The 16,572-nt window shown below is 41.2% G+C and overlaps 1 protein-coding gene across 4 annotated transcripts in view; it reads right to left on the bottom strand.

The window, feature by feature from the left end:
• The window catches only part of LOC145345100 (ensconsin-like), a 126,760-nt gene that overhangs the window by 21,703 nt on the left and 88,485 nt on the right, over positions 1-16,572 (bottom strand). For all 4 annotated transcript variants that reach the window (XM_080192705.1, XM_080192702.1, XM_080192704.1 and 1 more), the window contains exons 9-12: positions 14,075-14,211; positions 13,559-13,824; positions 9,698-9,857; positions 5,848-6,031 (exon numbers count right to left, since the gene is read on the bottom strand). In XM_080192705.1, the coding sequence (XP_080048831.1) occupies positions 5,848-6,031; positions 9,698-9,857; positions 13,559-13,824; positions 14,075-14,211 (747 nt within the window). The remainder of the gene's footprint in view (positions 1-5,847; positions 6,032-9,697; positions 9,858-13,558; positions 13,825-14,074; positions 14,212-16,572) is intronic.

Below are 16,572 nucleotides of genomic sequence, written 5' to 3'. Positions count from 1 at the left end.
AGAGGTGATAGATACAGCAGTGTGGCAGTCATATTATAGGACCAATAAATAGGGTATGGCAGCAGAGCGGTAATTTTACTGAATTAGTCAAAGAACAAAGAATAATACAACACAGGAACAGCGCACCAAGTCTGTGCCAACACGGATACCTCTCTAATTTAATATATCCTGCCTCTCTGTGGTCCATATCCTTCTATTCTGCCTGTTCATGTATCTATCCAGATGCCTCTTGAACATTGTTATGGAATCTGCTTCTACCACCTCCTCCAGCACACGTTCTCGGCATTCACCACGTTATGTGAAAAACTTGTCCCTTACATCTCTTTTAAACGCCCACCCCCCACAATCCTCCAATGCTCGAATGAAAACAGTCCAAGTTTGTTCAACATTTCTTCACAGTCCATATCCTCCAACCACGCAACATCTTAGTAAAAAACTCTTCTGCACCTTTCCAATACATCAACATCCTTCTGGTAGTGTGGCAACCAGAATTGTACACAATACTCCAAATGCGGCTGAAGACCAGCATGCTATATTCTTTCTGGATCACCTCGTCCACCTGAGTTGCTACCTTCATGGAAATGTGGATCTGCATGCCTAGATCCCTCTCTATGCTAATATTTCTAACATAGACTGTATACTTTCCTTCAGCAGTAGACCTTCCAAATCGCATCACCTTACATTCGTCCGCGATAAATTCCATCTGCCATCTTTCAGCTCAGGTCTCCAGCTGATATATATCCTGCTGAATCCTGTGACAATCCTTCTCGCTATCTGCTACTCTCCCAATTTTTGTATCATCTGCAAATTTACTAATCAGATCACTCATTTCCCCCCACATTATTTATATATTTTACAACAGAGGCTCCAAGAACTGATCCTTGTGGAATACCGCTTGTCACAAACCTCCACCTAGAAAAACACCCTCCACCACTATGCTCTGCTTTCTATGCCCAAGCCAGTTCTGTATTCATGTTACCAGCTCACCTCGGATCCCATATGAGTTCATCTTCTGTATCAGTCTGCCACGAGGACCTTCATCGAAGAGTTGACTAAAGTCCGTGTATATACAACGTCCACTGCCATGCCCTGGTCAAGTTTTCTTGTGGCTTCCTCAAAGAAATCAATCAAGTTTGCGCAACACAACCTCCCCTTCAGAAAACCATGCTGCCTATCGCTAATAAGCCTATTCTTTTCCAGATGTGAGTGCATCCTGTCCTTAAGAATCTTTTCCGATAATTTCCCCACCACTGATGTAAAGTTCACAGGCCTATGATTTCCAGATCGTCTCTTCTGCCCTTCATAAACAGAGGAACAATGTTAGCTACTCTCCAATCCTCTGGTACCTCACCCGTGCTAAAGAATATACGAAGATTTTAGCCAAGGCCTCAGCAATTTCTTTCACCTCTTTCAGTATAATGGGATAGACCCTATCTGGCCCAGGGGACTTGCCCACCTTAATGTTTTTCAAAACCTCCCATATCTCCTCCCTTTTTATCTCAAAACATCTTAGAATGTCAACATTCTTCTTTCTACACTCACCATCCGCCACATCCCTCTCCTTTGTGAGCACGTATGCAAAGTATTTGTTAAGGACCTCATCTACCTCATTTGGCTCATCTGGTTCCGCACACAAATTCTCTCCACTGTACTTAAGCGGACCTGCGCTTTCCTTAGCTACCCCCTTCCTTCTTAGTTATGCATGAAAAGCCTGGGACTCTCCTTAATCTTGCCTGCCAAGGAGATTTCATGGCCTCTTTTTGCCCTTACAAGCCCTGTTTAAGCTCTTTCCTGCTATCTTTGTAGTCTTCAAGGGCCTTATCAGTTTTCAGATTCCTGAAAGTTATGTATGCCTCCTCCTCCTTTTTCACTAAGCCCACAATCTCTCGTCATCCAGAGTTCCTGAATCTTGCCATCTTTATCCTTCATTTTTACACGGACATACTTGTCCTGAATTGTTAACAGACTTTTTAAAAATCCCACATATCGGATGTGGATTCACCCTCAAACTGCTGTCCCCAATCTACATTCCCTAGCTCCTGCCTAACTAGTAGTTAGCCTCCCCCCAGTTTAGTATTTTCACTCTGGGACTACTTCTTCCTTTTCTACAAGTATCTTGAAACTTCATGAAGCACTCTTGGACACTGAACAAACTCTGCCCCATTCAAAACACTGACACGAAAGGAATCCCAGTCCGTTTGGGTAAGTAAAAATCACCATCACAACAATCCTGTTGCTTTTACATCTTCCCATAATCTGCTACATATCAGTTTCTCCACTTCACACTGGTTGTTGGGAATTTTGTAGTACAATCCCAACAGAAAGATTGCACGACTCCAGTTCCTGAGTTCTACCCATATGATCTCACTGCATGGTCCCATGAAGGTGTCTTCCCCCTGTATAGCTGTGACATTCTCTCTAATCAGTAAAGCCACACCTCCACCTCTTTTGTCACTCTATCTCGCATGAAGCATTTAAATCCTAGAGTGTTGAACTGCCAGTTTTGCCCTTCTTTCATCCAAGGCTCTGTAATTGCCACAACATCATAGCTCCATGCAATAATCCAAGCTCAAGTTAATCCACCTTACTTGTTATACTCCTTGCGTTAAAACAAACACACTTCAGTTCATCCGTCCTGCCATGTTTTGTACACTGTTTTATTTCTCTTAGCCTTATTGGACCCATTCACTAAATTCTCCAGAGTCACTGTACTCTGTACTGTTGCCCTTTTTAATTTTTGTCTCTGGTTTCTCTGCCTTCCACTTTTTCCCTGACTGCCTTTTGTTTCTGTCCCCACCTTACTTCCCTCTAACTTCTTGCATCGGTCCCCATCCCCCTGCCACATTAGTCCTTCAGAGACCTGGGCGAATGCTTCAGAGACATAAGACCAAATCCACCACAGTGGCTTTAAGAATGCAAATTCAATTAGTTCACAAATTTGGTGTAAATTGCTAGTCTTATTAATAATGGTCCTGAAGCCATTAGATTGTCCTAATGTTCTTCAGGGGAGGAAATCCTTACTTCTCTGGTCTACATGTGACTCTAGTAATGTGGCTGACTCTGAACTGCGCTTTGCAATCACCTAGCAAGTCACTCATTTCAAGGGCATCTAGGGGTTGACACAAATGCTGGCTTTGCCAACTTCACTCACATCCCAGGGATAAATAAAATCTCTCACCCGGGTGGTTTTAGGGCAATTTAAAAAGTCTTGAAGTTATTGATAAAAATGACCACAAAGTTGTCAGAATGTTATAAAATGGTATTCAGGGACTTCAAAAAAAGAAAAATACTGCAGACAATGGAAATGTGAAATAAAAACAGTGAAGTCTGAAAATACTCAGATTTAGCAGCATCTGTGAAGAAAGAAACTATCAGCGAACTGGGCTTTACTTGAGGGAAGTGAGGGAGCTGGAAACAAAACAGTGGTCTGCTTCAGCCCTGCCATTTCAGTTCATTGAATCAAGCCTCAGAGGACCAAATATTTGGCATCTGGCAGCTAAGAAGTCAATTACAGGTGCGAAGGGACACTCCACGCCCAATCGGGATTGTAAATCAGGACATTTGGATAATGCCGTGAACCGGAACGGTTACAAATTTAAACGCCCCCAGCTCTCTGAATCTCTTTTTTAAATTGAAAGCTCAAAAAAAACACACAGGCACTGCTAGCTTTGCCTGCAGAACCTGGTGCTACATTGAGCCACAGTCCCAGTGGTGGGGCTTTTATTCTATCTTTGTGCTGTGATGATATTGTGCCTTTAAGAAATGTATTTTCACCTTGTTTCTTGTAAGGAACTATGTTTAAGATTCAGTTCTGTTTTACATGGTGTCGATTTACCTGGGCAATAGGCAGTTCAAATGTTGAAAATGCAGGATTATGACTGATTTTAGCGAATGGCATGTTTGTCTAAACAGAGTTAATGTATTTGTACATTAGGTTTCTTAGGTTTTCCTTGGGTTTCAGAGTAGGGTTTTGATTTGGTTAATTGACAAGAGACGGTCACGTACTAATGAAAACTAAGCTGGCAGGGATGATACACAGTCTCTCTCATTTTAAAAGAGTCAGTTTTCTGCCTGGTCTTGAAAGAGGCAAGAGATGTCTTTGTCTCGTTTTCTCTCTCTTCTCTCTGGAGGCTGCTGTTTGGGGCTGTCAGAAGACACATGTCTCTCTGTCTCCCCAGAGATGTCAGAACATAAGAACATAAGAAATAGGAGCAGGAGTAGGCCAACTAGCCCTTCGAGCCTGCCCCGCCATTCAATAAGATCATGGCTGATCTGTCATGGCTCAGTTCCACATTCCCGCCCTCTCCCCATAACCCTTAATCCCCTCTCTTATCAAAAACCCATCAACCCGCGTCTTAAAAATATTTAGCGAGGCAGCCTCCACCACTTCAACGGGCAGAGAATTCCAGAGATTCACCACCCTTTGAGTGAAGAAGTTCCTCCTTAACTCTGTTCTAAACCGCCCCCCCTTTATCTTGAGGCTGTGCCCCCTAGTCCTACTATCCTTTCCGAGCGGGAAGAGTCTCTCTACCTCTATTCTATCCATCCCATTCATCATCTTATACGTCTCAATGAGATCTCCCCTTATTCTTCTAAACTCTAACGAGTACAAGCCTAATTTATTCAGCCTCTCCTCATAGCTCAACCCCCTCAACTCCGGCATCAGCCTAGTAAACCTCCTCTGCACTCCCTCCAATGCCAAAATATCCTTGCGTAAGTACGGCGCCCAAAACTGCACACAGTACTCCAGCTGCGGCCTCACCAATACCCTATACAGCCGCAGCAAGACCTCCCTACTTTTATATTCAATCCCCTTCGCGATGAAGGCCAGCATCCCATTTGCCTTCCTGACCACCTGCTGCACCTGCAAGGCAGGTGTCTCTCTCTGCCTCTCCAGGAGGTGCTCAAAAGGATGCAATATTGTTAACAAGTACAAACATTCAAGTCTGGGGTTTACTACCTGATTTTAAAGAGGGGTTTTAAAATCTGTAAAAGGAATATTGCTTGAATTAGAACTCTTAGGGATAGATTAGCAGTTAAGAACTGTAATATTTGCCAGTTGAACAATATTTAAATATGACAAGATAATCTAATTCATTTGTTACACTTAAACTGTGCTATTTAATAAAGTTTTTTTTTGGATAAAGGCTTCTTAGTTTATCAATTGAATCACACTTGGGGTGAAACATCATATTCTCACACTGGTGGTCTCACCAATGTGCAACTGAGGCATAACCTCCCTACTTTTGTATTCAAATCCCCTCACAATAAACAGTAAACTTTTATCAACTTTCCTAATTGTATCTGTATAATAGCCTTTTGTGAGAAATCTGCAATCTCTCATCATTTGATAATTTATTTATTCTTCCTGCTTTATTTCCCTGTTTCTACACTCACATGTGGGACTGAGATTACTGCGTTAGAGATCCTGTTCTTCGATTTCCTTCCTACTTCTCTAATGTCTGCTTTCAAGACCTCAACCCCTTTCCTACCCAAATCATTGGTACCAACATGAAGCACAAATTCTGGCTGATCATCCTACCCCAAAAAATGTCCTGCAGCCATTTTGTGACATCCTTGACCCTGGCACCAGGGAGGCAACAGAACAGTCATGTCTACGGCCACAGGAACACCTGTCTGTTCCCCTAACTAAAATCCCCAAACACCACTACTCTTCCCCTTTTCTTTCTCCTCTCCTGTATAGCAGAACCGCCTCTGGTGTCACGACACTCAAATATTAATTGCATTTACTTCTCTTTACAAGAAGTTAATATGATTGAAACTATATAAATTTGCAGACTTGGGACATACTATACCATAAACAGGAGTAACAAACTGAACACCTACCTGCTTTTGCAAACGTTCTATTTCGTATCTTTCTCTTTGAGCCTTTTCCTCCAGAAATTGTTGTTCCTCTTCAAGTTTTTGTTGTGCTTCTTGAAGTCTCCTTTCTTCTTCAAGTCTCCGAGCTTCCTCTTCACGGCGAGCTTTCTCTTCAGATTTTCGTCGCAGCATTTCTTCTCTCATTTGCCTAAATTTAACAGTGATCCATAAATGTTTGGTTCAGACATGTATAAAACAAAAGTGCACCACTTTGGAGAAAGGTGTTCCCTTTAAAAAAAAAATGATTATTTTCACAGAAGGATGTTCAATTATTACAATGGTTTCACGTAAATCTTGGTAACCTACTTTTCGTTTACAAACGCTAATTGATCTGTTGTGTCTTTTAATTTAAAAAAAATGAATACTGGCAATAAAAAGCAAAAGGTCAGACATGCATGGTGCAAGCCCAGAGTGGAAAAAGGCCATCTGATTTATCACACCATCCACACCCAGAAGGGAATATTTCCCAACATCCCTTCCTCTTTAGTTAAGGATTTATGCTAACATGATTGTTAAAAGAACTAATGCATCTGAAAAGAATTTAATCTTGCCATCTTTTTAACAAACACAAATCCCAGCCAGAATTTTACTGAACAAAATATCTTCAACTTTTTTTAAGCTTGACTCACTGTATTAAAACAGAATTTCCCCTTTAAAAATGATACTGGAATCACATCCAAGTGCTACTGAAGCCGGAATGGTTGGAATCTGTTCCCCTAACAAGCATTCAGATGAATTTTTAATTTATCTATTTTGAGGTTAACTCAGCTCTTGCGTTTTCCATATTTTCTGCCTTAAATGGCTATTTTATTTTCTTACATTTGTGTCTTTTTAAAATCTTTTATTAATTTTCAATAAGAGGAAAGGAGCAAAGTATATTAATATGCTCCTCCTCTGAGTAAACAAGTGAACAAACAAAAACTATGCAAAATAGGGGAAAAAAAATCAATTTAAAGTCGGCAGTAAACGATTCACTAAAGATAACATTTCAGTGGATCCTCTTATGGAGCATTTAATCTTTTCCAAAATAAAAGACATTAGTCTTCCAACTAGGATGAAGCAGTGGGTGGCTTGGGAAGTAACAGAATCTGCCTGCAAGCTATTAGCAAAGCAAATGCATTGACGTCTGCCTTAATCTTAGTGAGGCTGGCCAGTTCAGCTGGGACTCCAAATATGGCTATCAAAGGACAAGGCTGCAAGTCTAAAACTCAGCAGAGTGTGCCAATGAAGGATCACAAAAAACCTTTGAACATGTGGGTATGGTCTGCAGGGGCAAGTAGACACTGTTAGAAAGAAACTTGCTAATGCTAGTTTTGGTGAAGTAAATTCTATGCATTTCCCTTTTCAATGCTTCAAATGAATCTGTCTCCTTCATGCACTCAAGCAGTGCATTTCAGATCCTAACCATTTGCTGCATGTCAAAACTTTTGCCAATTACTTCAAAACCTTGCCCTCTGGTTCTCAGTCCTTCCACCATCAAATCCTCGCTGTACATGAAAGGAGTAAGCTTCAGGCCAATTCACCCTGTCCTTCCATACATCGCACTTAATGGAGATCGCTTCTTTGACACATCAAGGTCCTTTCACTGTGCATGCTTAGTTCCTAAGTGGGTAACTGTTTGACACTGTGGGAGATTTTAAGGGAGTAATGACTGGAAATAATACCTTACAATACTTGGCCTCTGCTGTTTACACTCAGGGTCACTAACGATGGACCTGTTGAATATGGATCAGTAGACCAGCTTCTTACTTTGGATCATTTTCTGGCAATGGGGAATAACTTCTAAGATTTACATTTCCATAGCAATTTAATGCTGCGTATCCACGTTCCTCCAAGGACATCTTGATTCTTTTAGTTACGATTAGTATATTTGGCTATCCCGAATTACATCGAAATGTTAAACATAACCTAGTTTAATTACTGAACCAGCCATTAGGTTGATAAGTTTTTGATGTTGTCTTAGATTATCATGCACTGGGATGCCTGTATGGCCACTGAAGAGGCTCAAAACCAGGAGCACGTTCAATTTTTTAAAATGTATTAACACTCTTCCAATGAGATTGTAAGAAAGTAACTTTTCAATGGCATAGTTCATATGTCTGGGTCTTTACAATAATCATCCAGAAATTAGAAGAGGTTTTAATTCTAAGTTCTTCGAATAGCTATTGGTTAAACCTTGTCGGATTTAAATCAAATTTTTGGATGATTCCCAGCATGGAGCAATTGCTCAGAGGAAGTTTGCACTTCTGGGCAATTGGCATGCAAACCCTTACCTGTGAAGCACAATTCCTGAGCACATACTAGAGTTACTCCCAATCTGATACCAGTGAGCTCAGAAGTTACAACTGTTACTAGCGTCAGTTACAGCTGAATCTATTTTAATGTTAAACATTTCCAGGAAAATCAGAGGACTCACCAGATAGTCAATTTTGACAGACTATCATTATGAGTAAGTTATGAAACAGAAGTTTTCACAGTGCAATTTTTAAAAAATGGGGTCTTATCCCGGTGGTACTAATTATTTTTAATTAAATAATTGCATTAGGATTGGGGGCATTGCAATGTGCACAGAAAGAAATGTTTCTTGGTACATAATTATCAATTTCTCACTTTCTAACTTCTTGATCACAACACCACTTTAGCTAGTTTGTTCATTTAAATACTTCAATCTTAAAAACTATAAGACAATGGCACATTGAATTATTTTGCAACAAATCTGTCTGTTCCATTAATCAGCGCACTATGGAATGTGCAACAAAGACTTCTACTTGTATAGTATCTTTAACATTGTAAACGTGCCAAAACATTTCACAAGTGCCTTATCAAGCAATGCAGAATCACTGAGCAGACCTGCACACGAGGACAGTCTCAACAAGGATCTTGGGTTCATGTCACATCATCTATAACCCGCACAACTTGCCTGGGCTTACAAAATCTCCCTAGCTGCCCTGGCTTGAGACAATTCACACCTCTTTAACCTGTACTTAACCCTCTCTCCACTTGCACTGTCTGCACCTGTTAAGACTTGATTACTGTTAAGACTTGCATTCCAACCATTATCTTGTAAATAGAGTCTGTGTCTTTATATGCCCTGTTTGTGAACCCACTCACCTGATGAAGGGGCAGCTCGTACTACCAAGTAAACCTATTGGACTTTAACCTGGTGTTGTGAAACTTCTTACTGTACTTATCAAATAAAAACTGATACTTGAGGAGAAAATAGCACAGGTGACCAAAAGCTTGCTCAGGAGGTAGAATCTAAGGAACATTTTAAATCAGAGAGACAGCTAGGTGAAGGAACAGGTATAGAGGGAGAATTTTCAAGGTTTTAAAGCTTAAACAGCTGAAGCCACAGTCACCAATGACAGTAATTAGAGCAGAGATCCAGGCTTGGAGGATTGGAAGAAACAGAGATAGGAAGAGGTGGTGCCTTAACATGGATTGAAAACAAGAATGAGAATTTTAAAATTGTAGTGCTGTCAAACTGAGAGCCAAAATAAATCAACGAGCACAGACTTGATGCAAATTGGAAAGCAGAATGCCGGAAATCTGAAATGAAAACAGGACGTGCTGGAAGTACTCAGCAGGTCAGGCATCTGTGGAGACAGAAAGTTAACATTTCAGTAATCTGAACTGTTTCTCTCTCCACAGGGACTTGATGCAAGTTAGACAAGCATTAATCTCCCATGGACAATATTGAATCTGAATTCTCCATTACACGTTTGATAAAATTTGGCTCAGCATTGCTTTGAGAGTGGATTACTGAAGTTTCAAGATAGGAACCCCTCTATTCTACACCAAAAAAATTAAATACCTTTCCTTCTCCTCTTGTTCTCTTTTCTCTTCTTCCTCACGATCCCTTTGCTCCCGTGCTATTCGTCGTTTCTCAGCCAAAAGCCTCGTTGCTTCTGCTGGATCAGTTGTACCTGCTGTGGTTTTACCAGGAGTAGCAGACACTATGACCTGAACAGTTTCTGTGCACATGGGAAGAATAAATATTGGAATTCAGAGATACTACTGAAATGTAAAAATTGTGGACAAATAGTTTCATGCACCTTACGATTTCCCATTGATTAAAACTAGACAAAAAAACTGCAGGGGTCAAATGTAGCACATATAGCTCCATTTGCACCTAAGCCCCATTCAATGAGATCATTGCTGATCCATGACCAACCAACATGGTCTTTATATGGGCCTTTAACCTATATTCCTTAACACCTCTGGTTAAACTAGAAAATATATTAATCTCAGACATAAATTTAACATTTGACACAGCATTATAGTTTGGAACTTCTATTACCTTTAGGTCTGCCTTTAATTTTTAGACTATTACCCCTAGTCCTAGATATCCCCTGGTGGTAGTGTCTCTACCTCCCCTCCACCACCTCAACGGGCAGAGAATTCCAGAGATTCACCACCCTTTGAGTGAAGAAGTTCCTCCTCAACTCCGTTCTAAACCGCCCCCCCCTTTATCTTGAGGCTATGCCCCCTAGTCCTACTGTCCTTTCTGAGCGGGAAGAGTCTCTCCACCTCTATCCTATCCATCCCATTCATCATCTTATATGTCTCAATGAGATCGCCCCTCATTCTTCTAAACTCTAACGAGTACAAGCCTAGTTTATTCAGCCTCTCCTCATAGCTCAACCCCCTCAACTCCAGTATCAGCCTAGTAAACCTCCTCTGCACTCCCTCCAAGGCCAAAATATCCTTGCACAAGTACGGTGACCAAAACTGCACACAGTACTCCAGCTGCGGCCTCACCAATGCCCTATACAGCTGCAGCAAGACCTCCCTACTTTTATATTCAATCCCCCTCGCTATGAAGGCCAGCATCCCATTAGCCTTCCTGACCACCTGCTGCACCTGCAGGCTGGGTTTTTGCGACTCATGCATAAGGACCCCGAGGTCCCTCTGCACCGTCACCTGCTGCAGTTTTTCGCCACGTAAGTAATATTTCATTTTAATTTATTTTCCACATGTGAGCATCACTGGACAGGCCAGCATATATTGCCCATCCCTAATTGCCACCATCACCTTCTTGAAACATAGAAACTAAAAGCAGGAGGAGGCCATTCGGTCCTTCAAGCCTGCTCGAAGGGCTGAATGGCAGATCATCAAATTCAATAAATGGAGGAACTTCTTCACTCAAAGGGTGGTGAATCTCTGGAATTCTCTGCCCGTTGAAGTGGTGGAGGCTACCTCGCTAAATATTTTTAAGAGGCGGGTTGATGGGTTTTTGATAAGAGAGGGGATTAAGGGTTATGGGGAGAGGGCAGGAATGTGGAACTGAGCCACGACAGATCAGCCATGATCTTATTGAATGGCGGGGCAGGCTCGAAGGGCTAGATGGCCTACTCCTGCTCCTATTTCTTATGTTCTTATGTAATCGCTTGAAAGTGTCAAATTACTCGCTAACTTTCCAAATTCTAGGGATAATGGTCCTAGTTTATGTATTCGCTTCTTGCGATTTAACTCTTGGAGACCAGTTATAATTTTGGCAAACATATACTATACTGTCTACAAGGCCAGTATAGACTTCTGAAGGCCTGGTGATCAGAACAGTTCAGGGCACATCAACTGTGATCTTACCAGAGCATCATACAGTTGGAACACAATTTGTACTCCCTTGAAAGCTATTTCTCTAAATAAAAGGAAAGTATTCCATTAGCCAGTGATTATTTCCTGCGCCTGTCCATGACACTGGCATTTTAATGAATTATGTGCCTGGATCCCCAAAATCTATTTGGACCTCCATTACTTCAGTTTTTCACCATTTAGAAAGTACTTTGATCTATGCTTTTTGGGCTAGGTGGATGAACTTAAATTTGCCTATATTAAAATTTATATGCCTTTTCTCTAAAAATTTCCTCTGCAAAGATACTGATAGATTATCTTTTCATCTGCACAGCTTACAATGCCATTCATCAGCAGACCTGGATATGTGGCTTTCGATCCTATCATTTAAGTCTTAGCGCAGTAAATAGTTGAGGGCTAATACAGATTAACTTCCTACTATTGTTACTCTGCATCTTCAGTCAATTTCCTAAACACTGTCCAAAGATTCTTCCTCTAGCTCAGAATCAGATATCCATTGAGGGTCCCTGGGAGCAGGCACGCGGCTCACTGGAAGTTGAAACTTTTTGGGGCATGCCTGAATAGGTATGCGTGTAAAGAATTCCATAGGCCCCCTGCATCTCTTGTTCAAGGCCTTAAATTTATACCCCATAGTCCATGTACTATTAGAAGGAAAGTCCACAATTTTGATCCTGCAATGGTGAAGGAATAGTGATATAGCCACAAGTCAGGGGTGAGAGACTAGAGGGGAAACTTACAAGTGGTGGTGCTCCCATACATCTACTGCCCTTGTCCTTCTAAGTGGTAGAGGTCACGTGTGGAAGGTGCTGTCAAGAGAAACCTGGTGAGCTGCTGTGGCTCAATTACTTTTTTTTCATAAAACCTCTTGACGCACTTTAGAAAATTTTAAGTTAAATGATACTATATAAAAGCAAGTTACGGTTGCCTCTCTGTATAGAGGTTTACAGGATGGAAACAGGCCCTTCAGCCCAACTTGTCCATGCCACCCTTTTTTAACTCCTAAGCTAGTCCCAACTGCCCATGTACGGCCTATATCCCTCTATATCTATCTTACCCATGTAACTATCTAAAAGCTTTTTAAAAGACAAGATTGTACTATTACTACCTCTGGCAGCTTGTTCCAGACACACTCACCCTGTGTGTGAAAACACTGCCCCCTTTTGCATCTCTCCCCTCTCACCTTAAACCTATGCCCTCTGGTTTTAGACTCCCCTACCTTTTGGAAAAGATATTGACTATCTAGCTGATTTATGCCCCTCATTATTTTGTAGACCTCTACAAGATCACCCCTCAGCCTCCGACACTTCAGACAAAAAAGTCCCAGTCTATCTAGTCTCTCCTTAAAACTCAAACCATCAAATCCCGGTAGCATCCTAGTAAATCTTTTCTGCACTCTTTCTAGTTTAACAATATCCTTTCTACAATAGGGTGACCAGAACCGTACTCAGTATTCCAAGTGTGGCTTCACCAGCACCTTGTACAATTTTAACAAGACGTCCCAACTCCTATATTCAGTGTTCTGACCAATGAAACCAAACATGCCCAATGCCGCCTTCATCACTCTGTTCACCTGTGGCTCCATTTTCAAGGAGCTATGAACCTGTATCCTTTCATTAGTTACCTCACCATAATACACCACCAAAATTCTAAATAGAGTAGATAGGAAAGCCCCATTCCCCTTGGTTGAGGGGTCCATAACTGGGAGCATTGATTGAGAAGAGGTAGGATTTTAGGGCTGAGTCAGGGACATATGTCTTCACTTAGAGGGTGATGGGGATCCACAGCTCATTGCCTGAAAGGATGGTATAAACACACATAACATGTACTTGGATAAGCATTTCAAATGCCATTATCTATAAACTTACAGAATAAGATCTGGAAAATGGGACTCGGCTGAATGATTCAACTGGGGTGCAGACATAATGGGCCAAATAGCCTCCTTCCATACTGTAAGTTCCGAAGATCCATCAAGTTGAATAACAGAATCATTCAACATTTGTGTTGATATATTTCAATGCACCTTATGATCGAGCAGGTACTCATTTAACATTTTGTATAGTTGCTTCTCAGTATTGCGTACCTTTATACTCTGGTTTTGTAGCAGACTCTTCCGCAGATACTGGCTGCTTAACTGGTGTTGGAGGCGAGACAGGAAGCTGTTCATCAGTATTTTCTTCACTTTGTAGTCTCTCTTTCTCTTCATCTTTTTTCTCACTCTCAGGAGTTTTGACTGGACGAACATTTCCAGGAGAAGGTGGTCGCTGGATTGACGAACTCTTCACCAAGTCAGGTGGTGAACTGACCAGTTTTGCATTCACTACAGAAGTTGATGTTTTTGTTGATGATCTATTTAAAAGATAATTAACAATACAGTTAAAAACAAGGGGAAAATAACTGAGAAGAAGCCGCCAAATTATAATTAAAATTGATGTTTCTGCTTCTTTTATATAGTCTCTATTTGTGTTCTATTTTAATCTGCATAAATACAAACCTTAATGACTTATTTGTTAACATTTGCAATGTGATGAAAATTTCAGAATTTTACATTTCAGAAAGTAATATTGATTGAATAAGGTAAAGGTGCAATGTTCCTCACCGGACTGTGGATGGTATTGGTGACTTATTTTTTGCATTTGGAGGAGAATTTGACTTTTTAATTGTTGCACCTGCAGCGTACGCTATGACAGCATTTTTCTCCCTTTCATTTTCTTTCTCTTTTTCCCTTTTGTCAACCTAGGACAAGTCAAAACCATTAAAATATAAACCAATTTTGCTACCATTAGCACAATAATGTTCAAGAGATAAATGACATCGCATAATAAAACAGTGGCATAATGGTAATGTTAGTGAACCAGTAACCCAGAGACCCATGCTAATGATCTGGGGACAACAAGACTAATCAAAATCTGGAATTGAAAGTTAGTCTCAGGAAAGGTGACCATGAAATTAGCAATTGTTGTAAAAACCCATCTGATCATTAATGTGCTTTTGGGAAGAAAATCTGCCATCCTTACCTGGTCAGGCCTACTACGTGCCTCCAAATCCACAATAATTGGTTTACTCCTAACCACCTTCTGAAATGGCTTAGCAAGCACTCAATTGTAGGGCAATTAAGGATTGGCAGCAAATGCTGGTCTTGCCAGTGAATAAGTCTGTAAAACCAGACATTCACTCTATAGTTTCAGCTCATGATGATCATCAATTCTTCACTACTTTTGTGTTTAAAGACTATTGGATCGCAGGTGTCTTCTTCAATGACCTTACACTTCAGACATTTTTGTCTAAACTTTTGAATATACTACACTTAAATCATCATTATCCCCATATAGTTTAGGCATTGCACTAATTATAGATGGGTTACAAAAGGTTGTGCATCCGAGTGACAGAATGAACTAACAGGTTAATTTGCTGGTTCCAAATCCAGGCCCAACTGATTTACAAATATATTTCAAAGTGGCGAAAATTCATTAGCTGGATTATCCATTATTGACAGATCACAATCAAAAGTTTATGGGTGGCTTCTAATTGTATCCCTCAGTCCCTTCTCTCCAGAAATGCATTTCAAAGGAAGTTGCTGGTGCAGTGTGGAAGTTATCAATATTCCTAGCTGATATAGTTTTTTTATACAGTAGGGGCCAGGAATGGGGAGAAACAGGTCAAATGCAACAGCCAGGACTTGCGTAGACTTGTTAAACAAGATGGCACCAGGAGCTAAACTGTCTAATTTACTGGTTTTCCAGGTACTTTATTACCCTTCCAGTGATAATTTTACCTGTGTTCCTTCCATACTGTTAAATTCATTCTTAAACCTGTGCTTCACTAATGCTTCCTTCACCACCATGAATGACTAGTTCCTTGAATTAGTCTAGAATCAGAAGAATCTTACAGCAAAGAAGCTATTGGGTCCATCATTTTTCACTGTCCTTTTTAAAGAGCAGTCATGTACCTTTGCTTCTAGCCCTCAAATTCCTCATCCTCACCAACTATGAGTTTTTTTCAAATGATGAATGAAATCAGTTTCCACCACTGTTTCCAAGTACAGCATTCGAGACCTCAGTAACCCGAGTGAAAACGTTCCCTTTGCTTCTTCCCTGGATTTTTTGCCAATTATTTTAATTATATGGCATGAGTTATTAACCCACCTGCCAGAGAGAATAGCATTTCTCTTTCAAAATCTCTCATCATCTTGAAAAGTTCTACTGGGTGTCCTCTTAGCCTTCTCTGTTACCGTGGATAATAAACCCAACATTTCCAAACTCTCTTCAGAACTGGAAGTCCCTCATCCTTAGGTATATCCTGGTAAACTTGCTCTGAACTTTTCTAAGATCTCTTTTCCGAAACGTACCGCCTACAATACTCCAGCTGAAGCCTAACCTGTGATTTAAAAAGCTGTAGCACAGGGGTTCTCAAACTGGGGTCCTCAGAAAGGAGGGGATAGTGCGTGCGAGAGAGAGAGAAAAAAAGGCATGCGTGTGTGAGGGGATGGGCTGTGCGAGAGGTGGGTGGGGGGAGACATGTATGCAAGGTGGGGCACGTGTGCTTCTGTGCACGAGAGAAGGGGAGACATGGATGCATGCACAAGAGAGCAGAGCCCTGCCTGCAGAGCGTGAGGAGACCTGGTGCCCGGAAAATGTGTGCAAGAGTGTGAGAGAGTGGAGCCCTGCCTACAGAGCGTGAGCAGACCTGGTGCCAGGAAAGGGGGAGGGAGTAGGCCTATGCATGCTCAATGCCAGGGGGCCATGACAAGGTGACTTGGTGAATGTGTGCCTCTTCCTAACATCTGCTTACCTGCTCTGCTGTTCATGATAATCACGGCTGATCACCCAGCTCATAGCTTTATCCCACCTTTCCCCCACATATTCTTTGATTCCCTTTGTCCCATGAGCTATACTTAACTCCTACCTGAAAACATATAATGCTTTGGTTTCAACTGCTTTCTATGGCAATGAAATCCACAACTCACCACTCATGGAAGAAATTTCACCTCTGAGTTCTGAAAGGTTTACCTTGTATCCTCAGGCTACAATCTCTCATTCTGGACAGCCCCACCATCAGGAACATCCTTCCTGTATCTATCCTGTCCAGTGAATTTTA

Source organism: Carcharhinus amblyrhynchos, chromosome 7 (genome assembly GCF_965287045.1).
Source record: "Carcharhinus amblyrhynchos chromosome 7, sCarAmb.v2.hapA, whole genome shotgun sequence".
NCBI classification, from domain to species: domain Eukaryota; kingdom Metazoa; phylum Chordata; class Chondrichthyes; order Carcharhiniformes; family Carcharhinidae; genus Carcharhinus; species Carcharhinus amblyrhynchos.
Note: the sequence above shows the minus strand (reverse complement) of the source record. Positions and strands in the feature narration are given on the sequence as shown.